At 43.2% G+C, this 18,331-nt stretch overlaps 1 protein-coding gene across 1 annotated transcript in view; it reads left to right on the top strand.

The window, feature by feature from the left end:
- beg (malonyl-CoA-acyl carrier protein transacylase beg) overlaps positions 1-18,331 on the top strand; it is a 104,863-nt gene that overhangs the window by 63,307 nt on the left and 23,225 nt on the right. The window contains 2 exon segments of the mRNA XM_067104938.1: positions 5,622-5,839; positions 6,288-6,407. Of these exon segments, the coding sequence (XP_066961039.1) occupies positions 5,622-5,839; positions 6,288-6,407 (338 nt within the window).

Here is an 18,331-nt window from a genome sequence, read left to right as displayed (position 1 = left end):
ATATATATATATATTTTGCTTCAGAAGATATATACTAAAGCTGCATTGACATACCTTTAAAACAAAATTCTTCTCTTTAATCTCTCGAGGATAGAATTACACTGCATAGAGGAAACTGGCAATTCTCTCTCTCTCTCTCTCTCTCTCTCTCTCTCTCTCTCTCTCTCTCTCTCTCTCTCTCTCTCTCTCTCTCTCTCTCACATGTCATTTGCCACGTAAACACAAGTATTGTTCAGTAACTCAGCTTTTGTCTTTGTAAAGTTTACCTTTGTCATGTCTTTTCTTTCCTAAAAAATATACAAAGCATTGTACTGTAGCTACCAGTCGGGCAGCAGATAGGTAAAACTGTTAATGACGGTACGTACTGTGCGCAAGTTAAGTTGGTTACAAGTTAAAAGCATTTCAGTTCAGCACAGTATAAATACAGAACAGTATATATAAAATAAAAATAAAAATGAAAAGTTTTTTATTTACCTCTGGTAAATAAAAAGGAAAACGGTACGCAACGAGCAGAGGAACAGTAACTATCTTAAATCGTGTTCAAACATTTCATATTTTAAATTGGCTGACCCTCTTCGGTGTCCGTCTTATTCGATATCCAGATTAATGGGGTCTGGCTTAACGAGGGTCGATTGTATTTTTCTTTATTTCATACTCACCAAATTCAAAATTTCTTAACCAGTGGGTTGCAGGCAATAGATCAGGCTATCTAGACATGAAAACTGCACCTCACTTCACAGTTATTTTTACCTGCATAAAATACAGAAGTTATTTACCCTGACAGTTTTCACTTTCTACTGTTTTCTGAAAAATTAAACTCACATCCTAGAAAAATATTAAAAGAAAGATGTGGGCCTACAGTAGTTTTATTTCTTGTGCACTCCATGGAATAAAATTCCATAATCAGTTATCAGTACAGTTCGATGTGCATCTCGTGTAAGCACTGCCAAGGAGATTTTTCAGTATCGTTTTAACCCCCAGCTGCATTGCTGTCTTAATTTTCCTTTATTTCCTTATTTGTCTCCGCACTTATTGTCAAGTTAAAGACAAAAAAGTTATTTTTTCTCTAAAAAAAGTTATTTTTTCCCTCTTAATTATTATTTAGAAGTAGTAGAGTCCTTTTGTTAATTCAATGTTTTCTCTAAAGTGAGCTTGATTTTCTGTTGCAGAAAACAGTAGAAATAGCCTGATGAGTAACTCCTGTATTCTGTGCTGATTTCCAGAATTACTATTAATATTAGCCAAGCTGCAAACCTGGTTATAAAAGCAGACGGCTGCAAACATGATATTTTAAGGTCGGGACATCCTGAGTTGCAGGCTTGCAACCCATGAGATGAGATGAGACCATATGGGTATGAACATCTTAAAAATATGGTTTTATATATGTAACTTACCCAGTAATTACTTAGCAAGAGTTTCTCTTGCCTTGGCAGCTCAAATTCAAAAATTCGCGGGTTAGTGCTTCAGTTTAGTGCAGGTGACTGGTCTCACCCACTAACGAGAGTACCAGGAACTACTCGGCAAATACTCGTCATTATGTTTCTGCTGACGCTCGAGTCAACTTAGAGCGTCTTTGTCGGCCTTGTTCTTAAATTTGCCGGTCAGAGACCGGAATTTAGTGATATTTTATCGCCGATTTCGGGTAGCCTTCAAGCTTACAGCATTCAGGACAGTTTTTGATTGTTTTGTTCAAGTTGTCATATTTCACAACAGTAGCGAATTCATAATCAATTGTTTAAGTACTGGTAGCGTAGTTTAATCAACAATATCACCTTTACTGGTGAATGTAAACATTGTGTTTGTTGCTGAACCAGTAATCATGATTTTGTATTCTTATCTGAAGTCTGAGTCATAATTAGAATATGAGACCTGTATGTATGTTGATACTCTGTGTATGTCATCATGGTTGGTAAAGGTTAAGTTTCTTTTCCGAATAGCTACCAAACTGATTTTCCTTTGTAAGTAGTGTAAGAAACTCACAGTTTTGCGTATGCTACCACTTCTTTAGCGTAAAAAAATGTTAATGTTGCGTTATCTACCGAACCAATATTTTCCTTATTGAAATGCATAACTGTAAATCTCAAATGTGTGACAGGAATTGAGACATGTATATATGATGGTATTCTGTGTACTTCATCTTGGTCTGTAAAGGTTAACTTTCCTTTTCCGAGTAGTGTAATAAATGTAACCTTGTATTCGCAACCAGGCTGACATTTTGAGGATGAAATGCACCAGCGAGTCTCAAATAATGTTTGATAAGTATTGAGATTTGTTTATATGGTGGTGCTCTGTGTACTTCAACTTTGGTTGGTAAAAGTCAACTTTCCTTTCCGAGTAGCGTTATAAAAGGCAATATTGTTTTCACCACCGGACCGATATTTTCAGTATTGAAATGCAAATCTGTAAGTCTCAGTTAGCATTTGAAAGGAATTGAGATATCTTTATAGTGGTACTCTGTGTGCTTCATAAATTTGTCCTTAAAGAATTAATTGAACACCTTATTATTACACTTTCCTTTGCAGAGAACTGAAAAGTGTAAGGACAGGAATACAGTAGGAGAGAATTGTGCTCAGTGTTTTGGTTACAGCGAGCTTTCAGAGGATGACAGGAATCGTGAAGAGTTCCACATTTTTTTTTTTTTTTTTAGCTGCTCCTACGAGCGCCTAGTAGCACTCTCCTGCTCAAGCTACTGGCTCGACGGCCGCCAACTGCAGAACACTCGGCGTCAGCTTTCGGGCGCTTGGCGTCAGCTTTCGGGTGCTTGGCGCCCGCTATTGGGCACATGGGGCTCACTGTCTGGCACCTAGGCATCCACTCTCGGGCGTTCGGCGCCAGTTACTGGGATCCTGGCACCATCTGAGTCATTTCTCTCCTGCTGCTAACCTTCCTGCCCATTTTATCCACTTGCTCCCACACCTGGCTCCCTCGCTTCCTTCTTGCGCTATTGCCAGTCTTGTTTTAGGTTAACAGATGTTAACCATGTGATAGTGAAGTGTTGTGCAGTGGGAGGTGTCTACTCGTCCCTCGATTCTCCTAGACAAAGGTCCCTGTCATACTCCCCCAAACCTGGGAGGAAACATACTGGAGGTCCAGGGAGGTCATGGGGTTACACATGGGTATTCGCCCCCTCAGTCGAGTCTGTTGCCAGTCCCAGGTATCAACAAACAGCCACTGGAAAGGCATCTTACTGGATGTTTAGTGGAGGTGGTGGCTATCCGGCCCTATTGGCTCTCCTAAACCCAGTCCCTGTCAGACTCCACTAAACCTGGGAGGAGGCATACTGTTGGTTCATGGGAGTCCGAAGGGATTTTTGCCCCTGGATAGATGCACCTCAGTCGAACCTGCTGTCCGCAGGTGTCGACGGACAGCCATGGGAAAGGTGTCCATAGAAATGTCCTTTTTTCTAGTGATAGTCCAGTGTAGAAAAACGCAGATGGTGTTTTTTCTAATGAGTAGCAGCCGTTGAAGAGGCATTTTTTCTGATGATCTTTGCTCTTCTCCGCTCTCCTGTGAGCATCTCAGGGAGCAGGAGTATAGCGCGCACCATATTTCTAATGGGACAGCCCTTGTGCTTTTGTCTCCTGAACTTCTGGTGGTGGATCGCCAGTTTTGGTGCCAAGCAGACCATCAGTGTACGAGCATTCTTTCTGTCCGCTTCCATAGCTCCCGTTAAGTGCCCGAGCACCTAATAGCGCCCGAACCTTCAGTAGTGCCCGAGTGCCCTGTAGTGCCGGAGCTCTTCTTCATATAGAGCTCACAGCACCACCTCGATAACGAAGACCTTTTTGTGACCTGGATCCGTTCTCTCTCTCTCTCTCTCTCTCAAGAACTTATGGAAGAGAGGATGGTTTTGGCAGCCGGCGATTGTGCTCCGGGCTCCCAGGAGCATCCGTCAGCTTGAGTTGTTTTTCCTCACCTGGCGCCAGCTACAGCCAAGTGCCAGCTCTACCCAAAGCTTCTAGGAGCACCCGCCAGCTCCCGACCAGCTCAGCTGGACCTACCTACAGCCTGGCACCAGCTCAGTACACCCAGCGCCAGCTTCCGGTTGTCTGGCGCCAACTCTCCCGCATCCTCGGCTCTGGAGAAGAGTTAGAAGCTCCTTTTCTCTTGGAGTTTTATGGTACGACCTGAGCAGGATTGGAAGCACAGTAGGTTTTTCATGACCTTTGGTGTTCTAGTTTCCTCTGTCTAAGAACGTATGGTCCTCTCTTGTGATTGGACATGTTTTCTGATGCCACTCTTAGTTTCTGCAGAGATATTGACCTACTTTTAGTGAAAGCTAGACACTTAGTACAACTTCTTCCTCATTAGCTTTCAGGCACTGTGCGCCCCTGATGTCCAGTCTACAATCAGCCTTTTCTGAGACACACTTAGAAGTAGGAGAGCATTTTTCTCCTTTTAAGGGAGGCTAAGGATGTCAGAACAGCTTCTACCTCATTAGCTTTGAGGCACTTTATGCCCCTGAAGTCCATTCTACAATTGACCTTCTGGAAATGTAATCGATCTTTACTCCTCGCCTTTCAAAGAAAGCTAAAACAGTGTTAGATTCTTGCAGTACCTTGCGATCATTATTAGTAACTGGCATGGTATCGCGGAAGGAAGCATAGGATTTTCTCCTACTATCTATTCATCTTGTAGTAAGATGAGGAGACTTGTGAGAGCCAGAGGTTACAATTTACCTGGAGCACCCATCACTGTCAGTGAATGGGTCATGGTCTTTATTTAAGTGCAAGTGACAGTCATATCTGGTTGTTTATATTGGTGCTGCGCCCAGGGCAAGGAAACTTTTTAAAGTTTTGCTGGCCATCAGATAACTCCTTGAGCTGCACAACTTCCACTGATGCTTTGCTGGCCATTGGAGTACTCCTTGGCTACAAAGCTCCCACTTAAGTAGAGGCGCTCCTGGTTTTACTGCCACACTGCTACAGGTTAAGTTGAGCAACAACCAGAGGCAGTTTTCTACTGCAGGCTCTCTTAACTAACAGGGAACTACAAGCATTGTATCCAATGCTGACAACTTATCTAGTATGTCAAATCATTATATGAATTAATGATTGGAAACAGAATTTGTCCATTAATCCTCACCACCTGTCAATGTGGATTCAGTTAAGTAATTACTGGGTAAGTTACATATATAAAAATGACATTTTTATAATAAAATAAAGTTTCATATATACTTACCCAATAATTATGGATGGAGCCCTACCTCTTCCCTGCACATGGACATAAAGCATAAAAGTAATGACGAGTATTTGCCGAGTAGTTCCTGATACTCTCGTTAGTGGGCGAGACCAGTCACCTGCACTAAACTGAAGCGCTAACCTGCAAATTTTTTAATTTGAGCTGCCGAGGCAAGAGAAACTCTTAGCTAAGTAATTACTGGGAAATGTATATAAAACTTTTTTTTATTATAAAAATGTCATTTTGGTAGTCTTGAGACTAATTTTTTAAAAGTATTTCAACACTATCTTCATCCAAAGTTCTTTTTATCAATTTTAAAATAAAATTCTTCAGGCCAGCTTTATTAGCCTAAAATTGCTACTGTGCAGCTCATTATATAGTATCGGATTTTTTTTTCATTTTGTATGTATTTTTTGCTTAACAGCTGTTGTATTTTCCAGCCATAAAGTTGGTGAAAGTGCGAGCTGAAGCCATGCAGTATGCTTCAGAAATTGTACCAAGTGGAATGATGACAGTATTATACGGACCAGATTCAAGACTAGAATTTGCATGTTCAGTTGCCAAAGAATATTGTCAGAGAAAAGGAATACCAGAAGTAGATTGTCGGATTGCAAGCTATTTATATCCTCATTGTAAAGTTATTGCTGGTAATGATGAAGTAAGTGCATATAGGTCTTCCAGAGTAGTTTATGTTGTATTGGATTTTGTTCCTACAGGTAACATTGCTTCTAAAAGTTTATTGAACAGATGATATTAAGGCTGGAAGTCCAGGGCTGAAATGTATTTGGCCATTGTAGAATTATGTTGGGGTACTGTAAACTGTATAGGTTAAAACGGTCATAGGCTGTCCAAAAGTGATTGTTGTTGTATATATATGCTAACCGTATGTTATTAAGTATTGATTAATTTGAAGAATCCTCTTGAATACTTTTTGCTGTTTTTGCAATTTATACATTCAGACCATATCACATAATTCTTTCCAATTATTGAAATAAGAATCAAGCCTAATACATGTGTCAAGAAGTGGTAGATGCTTCAGCTATTACAGATTAATTCTTATCCTATCATTAGTTCTTGATATTTACTCATTTATTCTTGTGTTTCAGGCTTTGTCCTTTATTCAAGACAATAAAGATGACTTTCGTTTAAAGCGACTAAAGAGATTGCCTGTGTCAGGAGCATTCCACACAAACCTCATGAAACCTGCAGCACTCCCTGTCAGAAAGGTAAGATCCATGTATAATTTTTTAAAACATTAACCCTGAAATGATAAAGTGAAAAAAAATCATGTCTTGTGGATTTTCAAAAAATTGCCAGTTTTGTTTCCAGGAACACCATTGATAGTACATAATTTCTTATTTAAGTTCAAACACCTATCGGTAGATTTCATTTTGTCAAAACTCTGAACTCAGATATTTAGGCTTGTTTCTGTTATCCATGGTTTAGACACGAGTGAAGAAATTTGGTTCTGAATTACCGAATAATATGGTAGTTCCCAAAAGGCATGTGGATCATTCAACCTTGTTAAGGCATTTTGTAAATTTCTAGTCAAACTTTGTGTGAAGGCATTTTTAATTTAATGGATACAGAAGGCTCCTCACGAGGGTTAGTGAGAATTACTTACTAATCGATGACTTGGGAGTTTTATTGGAAAGTGAGTTTTATCATACACAGAACAAACCTGGGGTCTTAACATTAGGATAAATCTTCTAGCGCAGCTGGAACCAGTAAAAAATTCAATATAATTGTATATGCAAGGAACTGGTGGCATCTGTCTTCTGTCACAAGTTAGGTGGAACAACCACCAACCCAAACTGGGACGTGTGACGTATCAGTATTCTTCTTACTGCCTTTGAGTGGGGACATCTTGTTCTTTCTCTCCTCCCTAAAGCCAGTTCTTTGTTTGCCCGTGTTTCTTTCTGTGTTTCAGTAAGAAGGATTTGTGTGCATGTTGGGAAGAGTTGTGTTTATCATGGATACCCAAAACCCTGCTAGCTCCAGCTCTGGTTCCTGTAAACCTCAGAGGTTGTGCCCTGGTGCTGGAGACTCCCTTGTTCTCATTTCCTAGCCTCCATGAATACTTATCCACATTCAGTGTGCAGTAGGTGCAGAGCAAAAATATGTAATGTCACTAATCCTTGTTCAGAATGTCATTCTTGGTCGGTGGATCAGTGGAAGAGGTTCTCTGAGAAGGGTCAGTACAAGAGGAAGATGAAGACACCACCCTTGTTGGTTGACTCTTCCTCTCCTTCTTTATCTTTCCAGCCTCTTCTTGAGGCTGCCCCTTCTTTTGAGAGGCCTGTTCCAGTTGCTTCACCTTTTGTATTAGATTTTTCCCATACCCCTTCCTGTTCTTCCAATGATTCATTGAGGGAAGTATCAGGAGGGATTTCTGGAGAAGTTTTGTCTAATTTTGCTTCTTCTTTTCCTTTTGGGGGGGGGGGGGGCAATTACCATCTTTGTCCCTCTTTCCAGCCTCAGATGTGCAGATGGCAAGTGTTTGGGTATCATTAGGCCTATCCGGAGTACCAATCTTGGATGGCCTGTTGTCTCACTGCTTGGCTTCCCGATACCTAGTACCATCTTCCATGGCTGTTCCTGCTCCCCTGGGCCTCCACCATATGGGCTCTAGTGCTGCAGCATCTAGCGCAGGGGTTTTCAACCTTTTTCTCCCCACGTACCATTTTGGGTATTTTTAATGTCAGTAATGTACCCCCCACCACTTTGTATAAAGTAGAAACCAAACCAAAGCAGAAAAACATTCCATTGTGTATGTTTGCAAGTACTGTACTGAAGGGAAGTAAGTACACAACTCTCATGACATAACCAACAATATTTTAAACACAAAGAATTCCATAAAAATAAAGAAAATTTTTGATAATTATTTACCTGTGGCTATGCAGTCAGTGGGCAGGCCCCTAACCCTAACACCCGTGGGGAGAGCGTACCCTAACTGACCCTTGATGCCCCTGGGGTACGCTGTACTGGTTGAAAACCCCTGATCTAGCGGGACGCATATGGTACCAACTGCACATTATTATGGCCACCCCTTGTTTTGCCATCAGTGGTACCAACAGCCTCCTCACATGATTCGACTGCTGTTGTGACGCCACAGCCTGCTGCTACTATGATGTCTTCTACTGCACCGTCTGCGGAATTCCTGGTCAAAGCAGTGTTGGAGGGACTGGATTCGGTCTTTGAGGAGAAATGTATTCGTACTTGTAAGAAGAAAAGACATGGATCTTCTGTGCCTTCTACTTCGTCGTTGCCAATGTCGCAGTTATCTGTGTTCCCTGTATGTGCTCCAGTCAGGCGTTGGAGAATAGGGACTCCGTGTCTGATCCTAGTACCAAGAAAAGAAGGATCATTTCTTCTTCTTCAAGCTGGGACAATCACATCCCAGTCAAGGGGCTTGTTCCAGAATTGGCAGTGGCTCCCAAGTCGTCAACTTTGCATGACTGTGGTTCTCCTGCGTTTGTTCGTCTTCAGAAGGCTACGGATGTAGGGGATATTCGAACCTCCTCCTTGGCTGTGGGTCGTGACTCTTTGGCCATGCATAGTGTTGAGATGTCTTCAGGAATCGTACGGACATATATGGGGATAGCATTCGTCCGGCAGAGTCGGATAAGCAAGGGCCTCTCTCTAAAAGGAGACGTGATGTGGTGCTTGTGTCTTCTGTTCGGCGTATTAATGTTCGGAGGAAGGATGTCAGTACTGTACTCCAATCAAGAGATCCTGAGTTGCGTATTCTTCTGATGATGCCCAGGCAGATGTGAACGGTCGTGCTCTGTCTAGGCTGGTAGAGGATGGAGATGGTAGTCGTCTGTCGGGCCAAAAACCAATGTCTTGTTCGCCCAGAGGTGTTTGTAGTTCTTCTTCAGTGAGTCACAGCTAAAGGAGCGTGGGTAGCTTGGTCGTAATTTGTCTCCAGAACAGTCAGATCTGAGGAATGTACATCATTCATGGTCGGGATCGAGGAGTAGATACCACAGCTGATGTTTGTCTTCCCCAGGCCATAGGCATGGCTCTACCTGGCCAGGGGAGGATGCTCGTCTGTCGTGTGACAGGGGTTCTGTGAGTTCCAGAGCGGATCTTCGGGATCTTCCTGTTCCCTCCACTTTGGGTGGTCAGATTCCACAGATGGAGGAGGATTTGGAAAGCCAGGAGTTTCTTTCCTCTTATGTAAAGGTTGTACAATAGATCTGTTTCGTTAGTTCAGTAATCTTTCTAAGAGAACTGAAACTCCTTCCACAATCGCTCCTACAGGATTAGGTCCTTCATCATGTGAATTCGTTGATCTTGGATTGGTATAACCCGTTATGATTGAATAGATCTTTCAAGTTTCTCCCAGCCCCTCTACTTTGCCATAGGAGATATTATACAACACCAATTTTTCCACTGCTGAGTGGACAGATCAATTCGGACATTGTAAGTTTGCAGCCGGACCTAATTTTGGATCAGGTTAGGACAGAGTGTTCCTCCCTAACGTGTCAAGAAGCGCCTTCAGTCTTCCAGACAGCATCTTGGTTGGATTTATGGTCGATAGTGGTGGCTTTTATCAGATTGCTCCAGTCTGGTTCTAAGGCCATCTCATGCTTAACGAATCTGAGCGCTAATGTCTGGGACAATATTCTGTCGATGAGAAGAGACGCAGCCCTAGCCAAGGTAGCCCGGTCAGTGGATGCAGACTACTTATTGTCGCTTAGGAATGACGATGTTTTGGAGTCCCAATTGCTGCTGCCGAAAGATGCGCTGGAGGCGGCCATTGATAGACGTCGGTCTGATACGAATGATAGGCTAGTACAGCAGGCAGTAAGTAAACCTGCTGCTATTCGACCTAGTTTTTTGAGGCAGACGCAACAACCTGCATCGAAGAAGGTAGCGAGACCTGCTCCTTCACTAGATCTCCTCAGTTGGCCTCTTTAGTGAAGAAATCTACGCAACAGGGGCCCATTGAAAGCTGTGCTACAAGAGGGGGGGGGTAATAGGGCCAAAGGCGGAGGTACGAGGCAATAGAGTGGGCGCCTCTCCCCACTCATTGCCACTAATGGGGGGATGCCTGGCAAGCCATTGCACTATGTGGCAGAGATACAGGGCAGAGCCAGGGGTAGTAGATGTCCTTCGGGTAGGTTATCTACTCCCATTCGACTTCACTCATCCTCTTTCAGATTGCCCTCTCCTGTACCTCTCTTACAATCCAGGATCTCAAAAACACCTAGTACTGCAAGAGGAAGTGAAGAAGATGATGGAGAAGGGAGCAGTAGAGCAAATAGAGCGTCCTTCGCCAGGGTTCTACTGCCGAATCTTTCTGGCTCCAAAGGCCAATGGCGATTGGAGGACAATCATAGGTCTGTCAACATTGAACCTGTTCGTCAGGAAGACGAAGTTCAAAATGGAGACTCCGCGAACAGTCTTAGCAGCAATCAGGGACAACGACTTTATGCTGACTACAGACTTGAAGGACACGTACTTCCAAATCCCAAGCCATCCTTCCTCCCGGAAGTTTCTTCGCTTCAGTCTTGGGGGGAAGGTGTTTCAATTCAAGATGCCTTTCTTCAGTCTGACAATGTCTCTGCTGGTGTTCACTTTGGTGTTGACGGTAGCTCATTCTCAGGGGATCAGACCTCTGAGGTACCTCAACTGGCTGGTCTTACAGGTTCTAGGGAAAAGCTGATTCAGGACAGGGATTGACTGCTTCAGTTTTGCCACAGCCTAGGCATTTTGGTAAATTTGGAAACGTTGAATCTAATCCCCAGTCAGAGGATTCTGTACCTGGGAATGGTGATAGACTCAGCAGCGTCGAGAGTTTTCCCGTTGGAGCAGAGAATCGACAAGTTCTTGCCTTTCTGTCGGAACAAACACAGCCAGCAAAACAGTGGCAGGTTGTTCTGGGCCTGTTGACTTCTCTGGAGAAACTGGTTCTTCATGGCCGTCTACATCTACGGTCATTACAATGGAGACTGAAGGAATTTTGGTCGCCAGCAAGAGATTCCCCTCACATGCAAGTCTCATTGTCATCAGAAGTGAGAAACGACCTGCTGTGGTGGTTGGACGACAGCAATCTGACAGTGGGGATACCGCTCTACTCTTCCCCTCCAGAACTTCTACTGTTCTCAGGCGCCTCTTCCGAAGGTTGGGGGCCTCATTTAGAGGACCTCTTGACCTCCGTAGAGTGGAGTCAGCATGGCAGCAGACTGCACATCAATGTGCTGGAGTTGAAGGCAGCATTCTTAGCACTCCAACAGTTTTAGGAGAGTGTGGTGGGGCACTCCATTGTCTTGATGTCGGACAACACAACAACATTAGCTTATTTGAACAAACAGAGAGGCCTGGTGTCTCACCAACTTCACCTAACAAGAGTTCAGTTGCATCAATGGGCTATAGATAACTGAGTGGATCTTATGGCCAGGTACATTCCAGGCAAAGGAATGTAGTGGCCGACAAACTGAGTCGGCAGAGACAGATTCTGGGAACAGAATGGTCTCTGCATCAGGAGATTGTAGACAGGCTGTTTCACATATACGGGAGGCCAATGATAGATCTCTTCGCTACAAGATTCAACAGGAAGCTAGAGGCCTGTTGTTCAGTGGTCCCAGACATGTTTGCAGTGGCGGAGGATGCCCTTCAACTTCCATGGGACAACCTGGATGTGTACACCTCTCTGTTCTGCCTGATTCGTCATGTCCTGAACAAAGTGATGAGATCCCAGAATCTCAAGATGACTGATAGCTCCTTTATGGCCACAAGTAGAATGGTTTCCTGTTCTGCTTTCTCTGTTGTCAGAGGTTCCGAGAGAGATACCTCCCTGGTACAATCTGCTGTGTCAGCCTCATGTGGAGCGGTATCATCAGTTGATAGAATCCCTATCTCTTCACAGGTGGAGACTATCAAGGATCTCCTGTCAGTGAGAGGCTTTTCTCGAAGAACAGCGTCTCAGGTGTCAGGTTATCTCAAGAAGTCCTTGACATCCATGTATCAGGGAAAGTGGTCCGTCTACTGTGACTGGTGTCATAGATGGGGTTCCTCTCCATTAGGAACCTCTATTCAACAGATAGCTGATTTCGTAATCTTTCCCAGAACAGAAAACTTCTTTCTGTGTCTGCCATAAAGGGCTACAGAGCTGTGTTGGCTTTAGTTCTGCGTACGAAGAACGTGGATATAACTACGTCTTGGGAGATATCTATGCTTATTAAGAACTTTGAGCAGTCCTGTTCACTTAGAGAGGTCAAGTCTCCTAGTTGGGATTTGACTCTTGTTTTGACTAGCCTTACTTGATTCCCCTATGAACTGTTGCAGCAGGCTTCAGATAGACATTTGACCCTGAAAGCAGTCTTCTTATTAGCATTAGCGTCACCAAAAAGGGTAGGCGAGTTGCATGGCCTGTCTTATGTCAGACATACCATGGGTTTGAGGTCAATGGTTTTCAAATTTGTCCCAGAATTCATTGTTAAGGCTCAAAATCCCTCAGTTCATGATGACAGATTCGTCTCCTTTTTTTTACCTTCTTTGGGAGACTTTATTGACAGTGACCCTGATGAAATGTTGCTGTGTCTTGTCAGAAAGCTGCGTGCTTATCTAAAAAGGACTGGACATCTCAGACTGGAATATCAAAGATTTTTTGTTAGCACAGGGCGAGTCAAGAAAGAAGCGTCCAAGAGTACAATTTTGTTCTGGCTACGAGAAACGATCAGGGATGCATATTCATCACCAGCAGTAGCTTCAGCCAATAGTGTTTATGCAAGAGCACATGACATTAGAGAGCTGAGTTCCTCTTTAGCATTCAAGAAGAATTTATCTGTTTCTCAGAATTTTGAATGCTGGTTCATGGCATTGCCAAACCACTTTCACTCCCTTCTACCTGAAGGATATTGCCCATAGGTCCTTGGACACTTTTTCCTTGGGTCCGGTTGTGGCTTCTCAACTAGTTGTGTAGCTCATCCAGTGCCCTTGGTGGGACAGTTTGTATCTAGCCTAAGATGATGGTATGAAAGTGCAATGAATGAGATGACTGGTCTCTTTTCTTTTCTCCCTTCTGTCTTCTTCGTTACCTACGGGCAGTATGAAGTTTGTCCCATCTTGAGTTGGAACAGGCATGATACAGGTGAGTGCAGTGGCCATGCTGTTAGAGCAATCATTAATGAAGAAGTTACCTTTCAGTAGCAGAACATTCCTTTCTTTAGCAAGGAGAGAGAGGGATGAGAACAAACTTACATTGGTGGCTACATTGGTTTGTTATTTGAACAGATAGCTCTTCATCTTCCTCTTATGCAATGACCCCCTAGATTCTGACCCCTTGTCATGGGTAGGGGGCTTAGGGACCAGCAGAAGGGTCTTGACACCTGATTGGGATTCCTCTCCACTAGTCTTGAGACTCTGCTGCCGATCCAACTAAATTCGTCAGAACTATCTCTTCTTTCTAGAAATTTTCATTCTTACTACATCCTTCTCCTCCATGTCACATTTTTATTAACATTTTGGATTAATTATGTGGAATTTTCCACTTTTGCAAAAATTTCGCTGCTTAGGTGAGTCTGAGAAGGGACCGTGTTTTGGGAGGGGTTGGCATCTGAAGCTAATTGTGGGAGTTGTGGTGGTTAAGTCACCACCTGACATGGTTTGGACCCAAGAGGTAGTGATGGGACCCTCCCATTGCTATCTTGAGGGCGGAACCATCTCCAGGCATCAGCCCATCGGAATCCAGGGGCTGGTGTTTGGGATGGGACTCCTGGCTTTTGTCCGGAAGCCCACCAACATGCTTACGGTGGGGAGTCGGTCCCCATTGGTGGGGGCAGAGCTCTCAGCAGGCGGATAGGCTTATACCTGGGCCACTGAAAGCGTGTTGGTGCTATCCCGTCAGGGTAGGGTATGGGGTGGATCATTGGGAGTCAACTCTCACTTGTGCCATTGGCGGAGAATCCTAATACCTGACTGATCCACGGTGCCTTCTTGATATAACCAAGCAGTATATAAAATGATCTCTCAAAATGGATTTGGCCTCATGTATTCCCTCCCCTGGATCTGGCGACTTACTGGCACGGGAAACGACTTCTGGCGTAGACATGGACACGAGCTCGACCATTGGACTAACCCAGACTCCGAGACACCAGGGAGGTATCAAAACTGGTGGAATTGACTTAGATAGAGTGCTCTATTGCACTAACATTAGCCTATCATTGGACTATGAATGCTTGTTCAGTGTAGCCAAACAATTTGGAAAAGTAGAAAGAATAAAATTGACTCTAGAAAAGACAAGCGGACTTTTTCTGCTTATATTAAATTCTCTTCTTCCCAGGAAGCATATGAGGCTCAGAAGAAATTACATGGCCATGTCCTCAACGATGCAGTACTCAGCACGAAGGTGTTTTCAGTGAGAAATGTGAATGACGATCTATTTGATTTTGTACCAAAGGATGAAGAACGTGAATCGTCTCCATGCAGCAGAACACTCCCCCAATTTGGCATGTTGCTAGCTTTAAGGAGGAAGGGATAATCTCATAAAAGGTGCCAATGCATTGAGAACAAAGTGGGTACTATCCCCATCGGAAATTTGAAAAGGTATGGGAAGAACTTATTAATAAAAGCAGGAAACGAGACGCAAAGCAGTATTGTTAACCAAATTCAAACCACCTGAAGATGGGAATATTGAACATATTGCGTCCCATAAATTCTTTAACACTTTAAGAGGGGTGGTATACTCTAGAGATCTTCATGCCTTTAATGAGGAGGAAATTCTCAAACGATGCCCCCTTGCATATACCAAGTTAAAAACTGGGAGGCGATGCAGCCATCCTACTAACCTTCTCCTCTAGTTATTTACCTGACACCCTCATCGTCGGCCACGAAAGGATGCAGGTAAAAAATACAAACGAAAGCCAAAACAATGCCGTAAATGTTACGAATACGGCCATATTCAAATCTCATGTATTAATAAAAAAAGATGTTCTGTATGCTCTGTAGAGCACGACAACCCTGAGTGTGAAGCAGCCCGGTACTGTTTTCAGTGCGAAGGCGACCACACTCCAAATTCTAGGACCTGCCCCAGGCACAGGTTCGAAGAAGTGCTGGCAGTGGCAGACAACGAACACATCAGCCTTAGTGCAGCAAAGCGGGTGGTAATGGCAGCGAATAGAAGTGCCAACTCCACGTATGCTTCTGTCATAAGGTTGATGAAGAATCCTAATAAAGCAAAGCCTCCAATAACATCTACTAGTAGGCTCTGGAAACCTGCTTCTACATCGGCCGAAAACAATAATCAGAACCCTGAATCACGAAGTACTTTGAAGCCTAGTACCAAACACTGCACTTCAAAAAGCATGGACAATCTACACCACAAAGTGGAAACAAAAGTAAAGGCAGGAGATTCAGCACCCAAACAAAGCTTGCAAACATATGCGAACATTCCCACCAAGAAAGAATCGAAGGAACAGCCCCAAATAAGGAGAGCAAACTCTAACCCTTCGGTCGTTACTACCACTAACAACAGGGATAAGGTAGCAGCTGCTTCCACAAGAAAGCGCACAAGGAACACATCCCCCAGTGATGAGGGTTTTATAATAAAAACATCAAATGGGTTCAGTGCGCTGGAAGAGATCTCCCCACCCAGAAAGGTGAGTTCAAATGTATATAAAGCCCAAAGCCAGGTGAGTGCTTACCAGTCATGCCATCCTAAGACTCAAAGCAACAGCAACAACAATATTCAGAAGACCAGTGAACACCCTGACCATCAAAGGCATAACACAAAATCTGATGGTAAGCCAAAAACCCCGACCTTTAACAAGGACGAAAAAAAGGGATAAAAAAACCACCTCTGATAAAGGAGAACTTTCCTCTCCAACCTAGGATCGGCACTTCCCTCCAGTGAGTGGGAAGTAGTACTTTTAACTTTTTTTACATTCACTTACGACATCCTCCAGTGGAACTGCAAAGGTCTCAGAGCCCGTTCTGAAGATCTTAAAGTTTTAATGAATGAATTCAGCCCAGGGATCGTATGCCTGCAAGAAACAATGATAGGAAACTCTCCTTACAACCCTGGACTTGATTACGCCATGTTTAATTCTACTCCCCCAGTTGGTGATCGTGCTCATGGAGGTGCTGCAATTATTATCAATAAGTCTTTGCAGCACTCCACAATACAACTAAATACAACTCTCCAAGCGGTTGCACTGTCTGCCATCTTAGACAAGAGGATCACGGTCTGCTCACTATACCTCCCACCAGACCTTTCTTTTAACATTGGAGATATTCAGTCCTTGATTAACCAACTTCCCGCTCCTTTTCTCGTATTAGGAGATTTTAATGCCCACAACCCCCTTTGGGGAAGTCAGTGTTTAGACGGCAAAGGGAAAATAATTGAGGACCTTATTGATACGAATGATGTTGCACTATATAATAATGGGTCAATGACCTTCCACAATATTCATCATAATCATCTTTCTGCACTGGACCTTAGTATTTCTTCAACAAATATCCACCTTGACTTTAACTGGTCTGTTAATGAAGATTTGAATGGCAGTGATCATTACCCGATCCATCTGAAATATGTTGTAAATGCCCCATCTGAAACATTACCTAAGTGGAAGGTAGAGGATGCTGACTGGGACAAGTTCAGTCAAGGAGTCAATCTAGATAAGGAATTTGAGTCATTTCATTCTCACCTGGATGCCTATGACTACTTCATTGAATCCACTCTGAAGAGTGCCGAGGCTCGATCTCTAAGACAAAAGGTAAACCTCGAGACCTGCAGTTCCCTGGTGGAATAAGACATGTGGTACTCTGAGGAAAGTCACTAGGAAGTGCTACCGACGATACAAAACTAGTGGCTCCTCAGTCTAAATTAATCTATAATCGTCGTTAGCCAAGCAGCGGCGTTTTTATAAGAAAGCCAAAAGAGAGAGTTGGCTTTATTATATCAATGGAATCAATTCCAAAACTCCATTGAGAGTGGTGTGGCGCAAAATTAGGAAACTGAGTGGAAAATTTGTTGCGTCACCATTACCCTCATTAAAAGTCAATAACACTCTGATCACAGAGCCCACTGAAGTTGCCAGTGAGCTGGGAAAACACTTTTCTCAAGTTTCCAGCCCTGATAATTATTCTCTAGAATTTCAGAGAATTCGGAAGGCTGAAATGACTCTGAAATTTGATTCGGGAAAATCTGAACCATACAACCACAAATTTTCCTTAAGAGAATTTCGGGAAGCACTCTCTTCAACTGAATCAACAGCTCCCGGGGGTGATTCAATTTTATATGAAATGCTTAAACACCTCCCAGATGATGCCAAAAAGTATCTACTCAAGATTATAAACAAAATATGGGAAACTGGAATTTTACCCAAGGACTGGAAAATATCCATAATTGTCCCCATAAAAAAGCCTAATAAAGACGCTTCCCAAGCCACCAGCTATAGACCAATAGCTCTTACCAGCTGTGTTTGTAAGCTGATGGAGAAAATGATAAACACCAGATTAGTTTGGCACCTGGAAACTAAAGGACTAATAACTCCATTTCAATTTGGTTTCAGGAAAAATCGTTCCACCCTTGATCCTTTGCTGAGGCTGACCAATCAAATCCAGCAAGGATTTGCCAAACGATGTCAGACTATCGGGGTATTTTTCGACCTAGAGAAAGCATATGACACTACTTGGAGAATTGGCATCTTAAAACAATTGCACAAAATGGGCATATGTGGAAGAATGATTAAATTCATATATTCCTTTTTAACAGAGAGATTTTTTAAGGTTAGAGTGGGCAACACACTCTCCCAACCTTTTGTGCAGGAGGAGGGTGTTCCACAAGGAAGTGTGTTAAGTGTGACACTTTTTTCAGTTGCAATAAACAGTATTGTGCAACAAATATCATCACCTGTTAAATGCTCGCTTTTTGTTGATGACCTTGCAATATACTGCACAGGATATGATGCCTCGTCAGTATGTAAACATTTGCAAAGGTCTGTTAATGCTATTACAAAGTGGGCTGATGAGAATGGTTTTAAATTCTCTTCCTCGAAAACAGTTTCTGTAAGATTTACTAGGTGCCAGCGTGTGGAAGAGGTTCCCACCCTTAGTTTAAAAGGATCTATCATTCCTTATGAAAAGGAAGTAAAATTTTTGGGAATGACCATTGACCAGAAATTGACATGGGCCAGCCACA

This window comes from Macrobrachium rosenbergii, chromosome 1 (genome assembly GCF_040412425.1).
Source record: "Macrobrachium rosenbergii isolate ZJJX-2024 chromosome 1, ASM4041242v1, whole genome shotgun sequence".
In the NCBI taxonomy this organism is placed as follows: Eukaryota; Metazoa; Arthropoda; class Malacostraca; order Decapoda; family Palaemonidae; genus Macrobrachium; species Macrobrachium rosenbergii.
The sequence above is the reverse complement of the archived record's forward strand: the minus strand, read 5'-3'. Positions and strand labels throughout refer to the sequence as shown.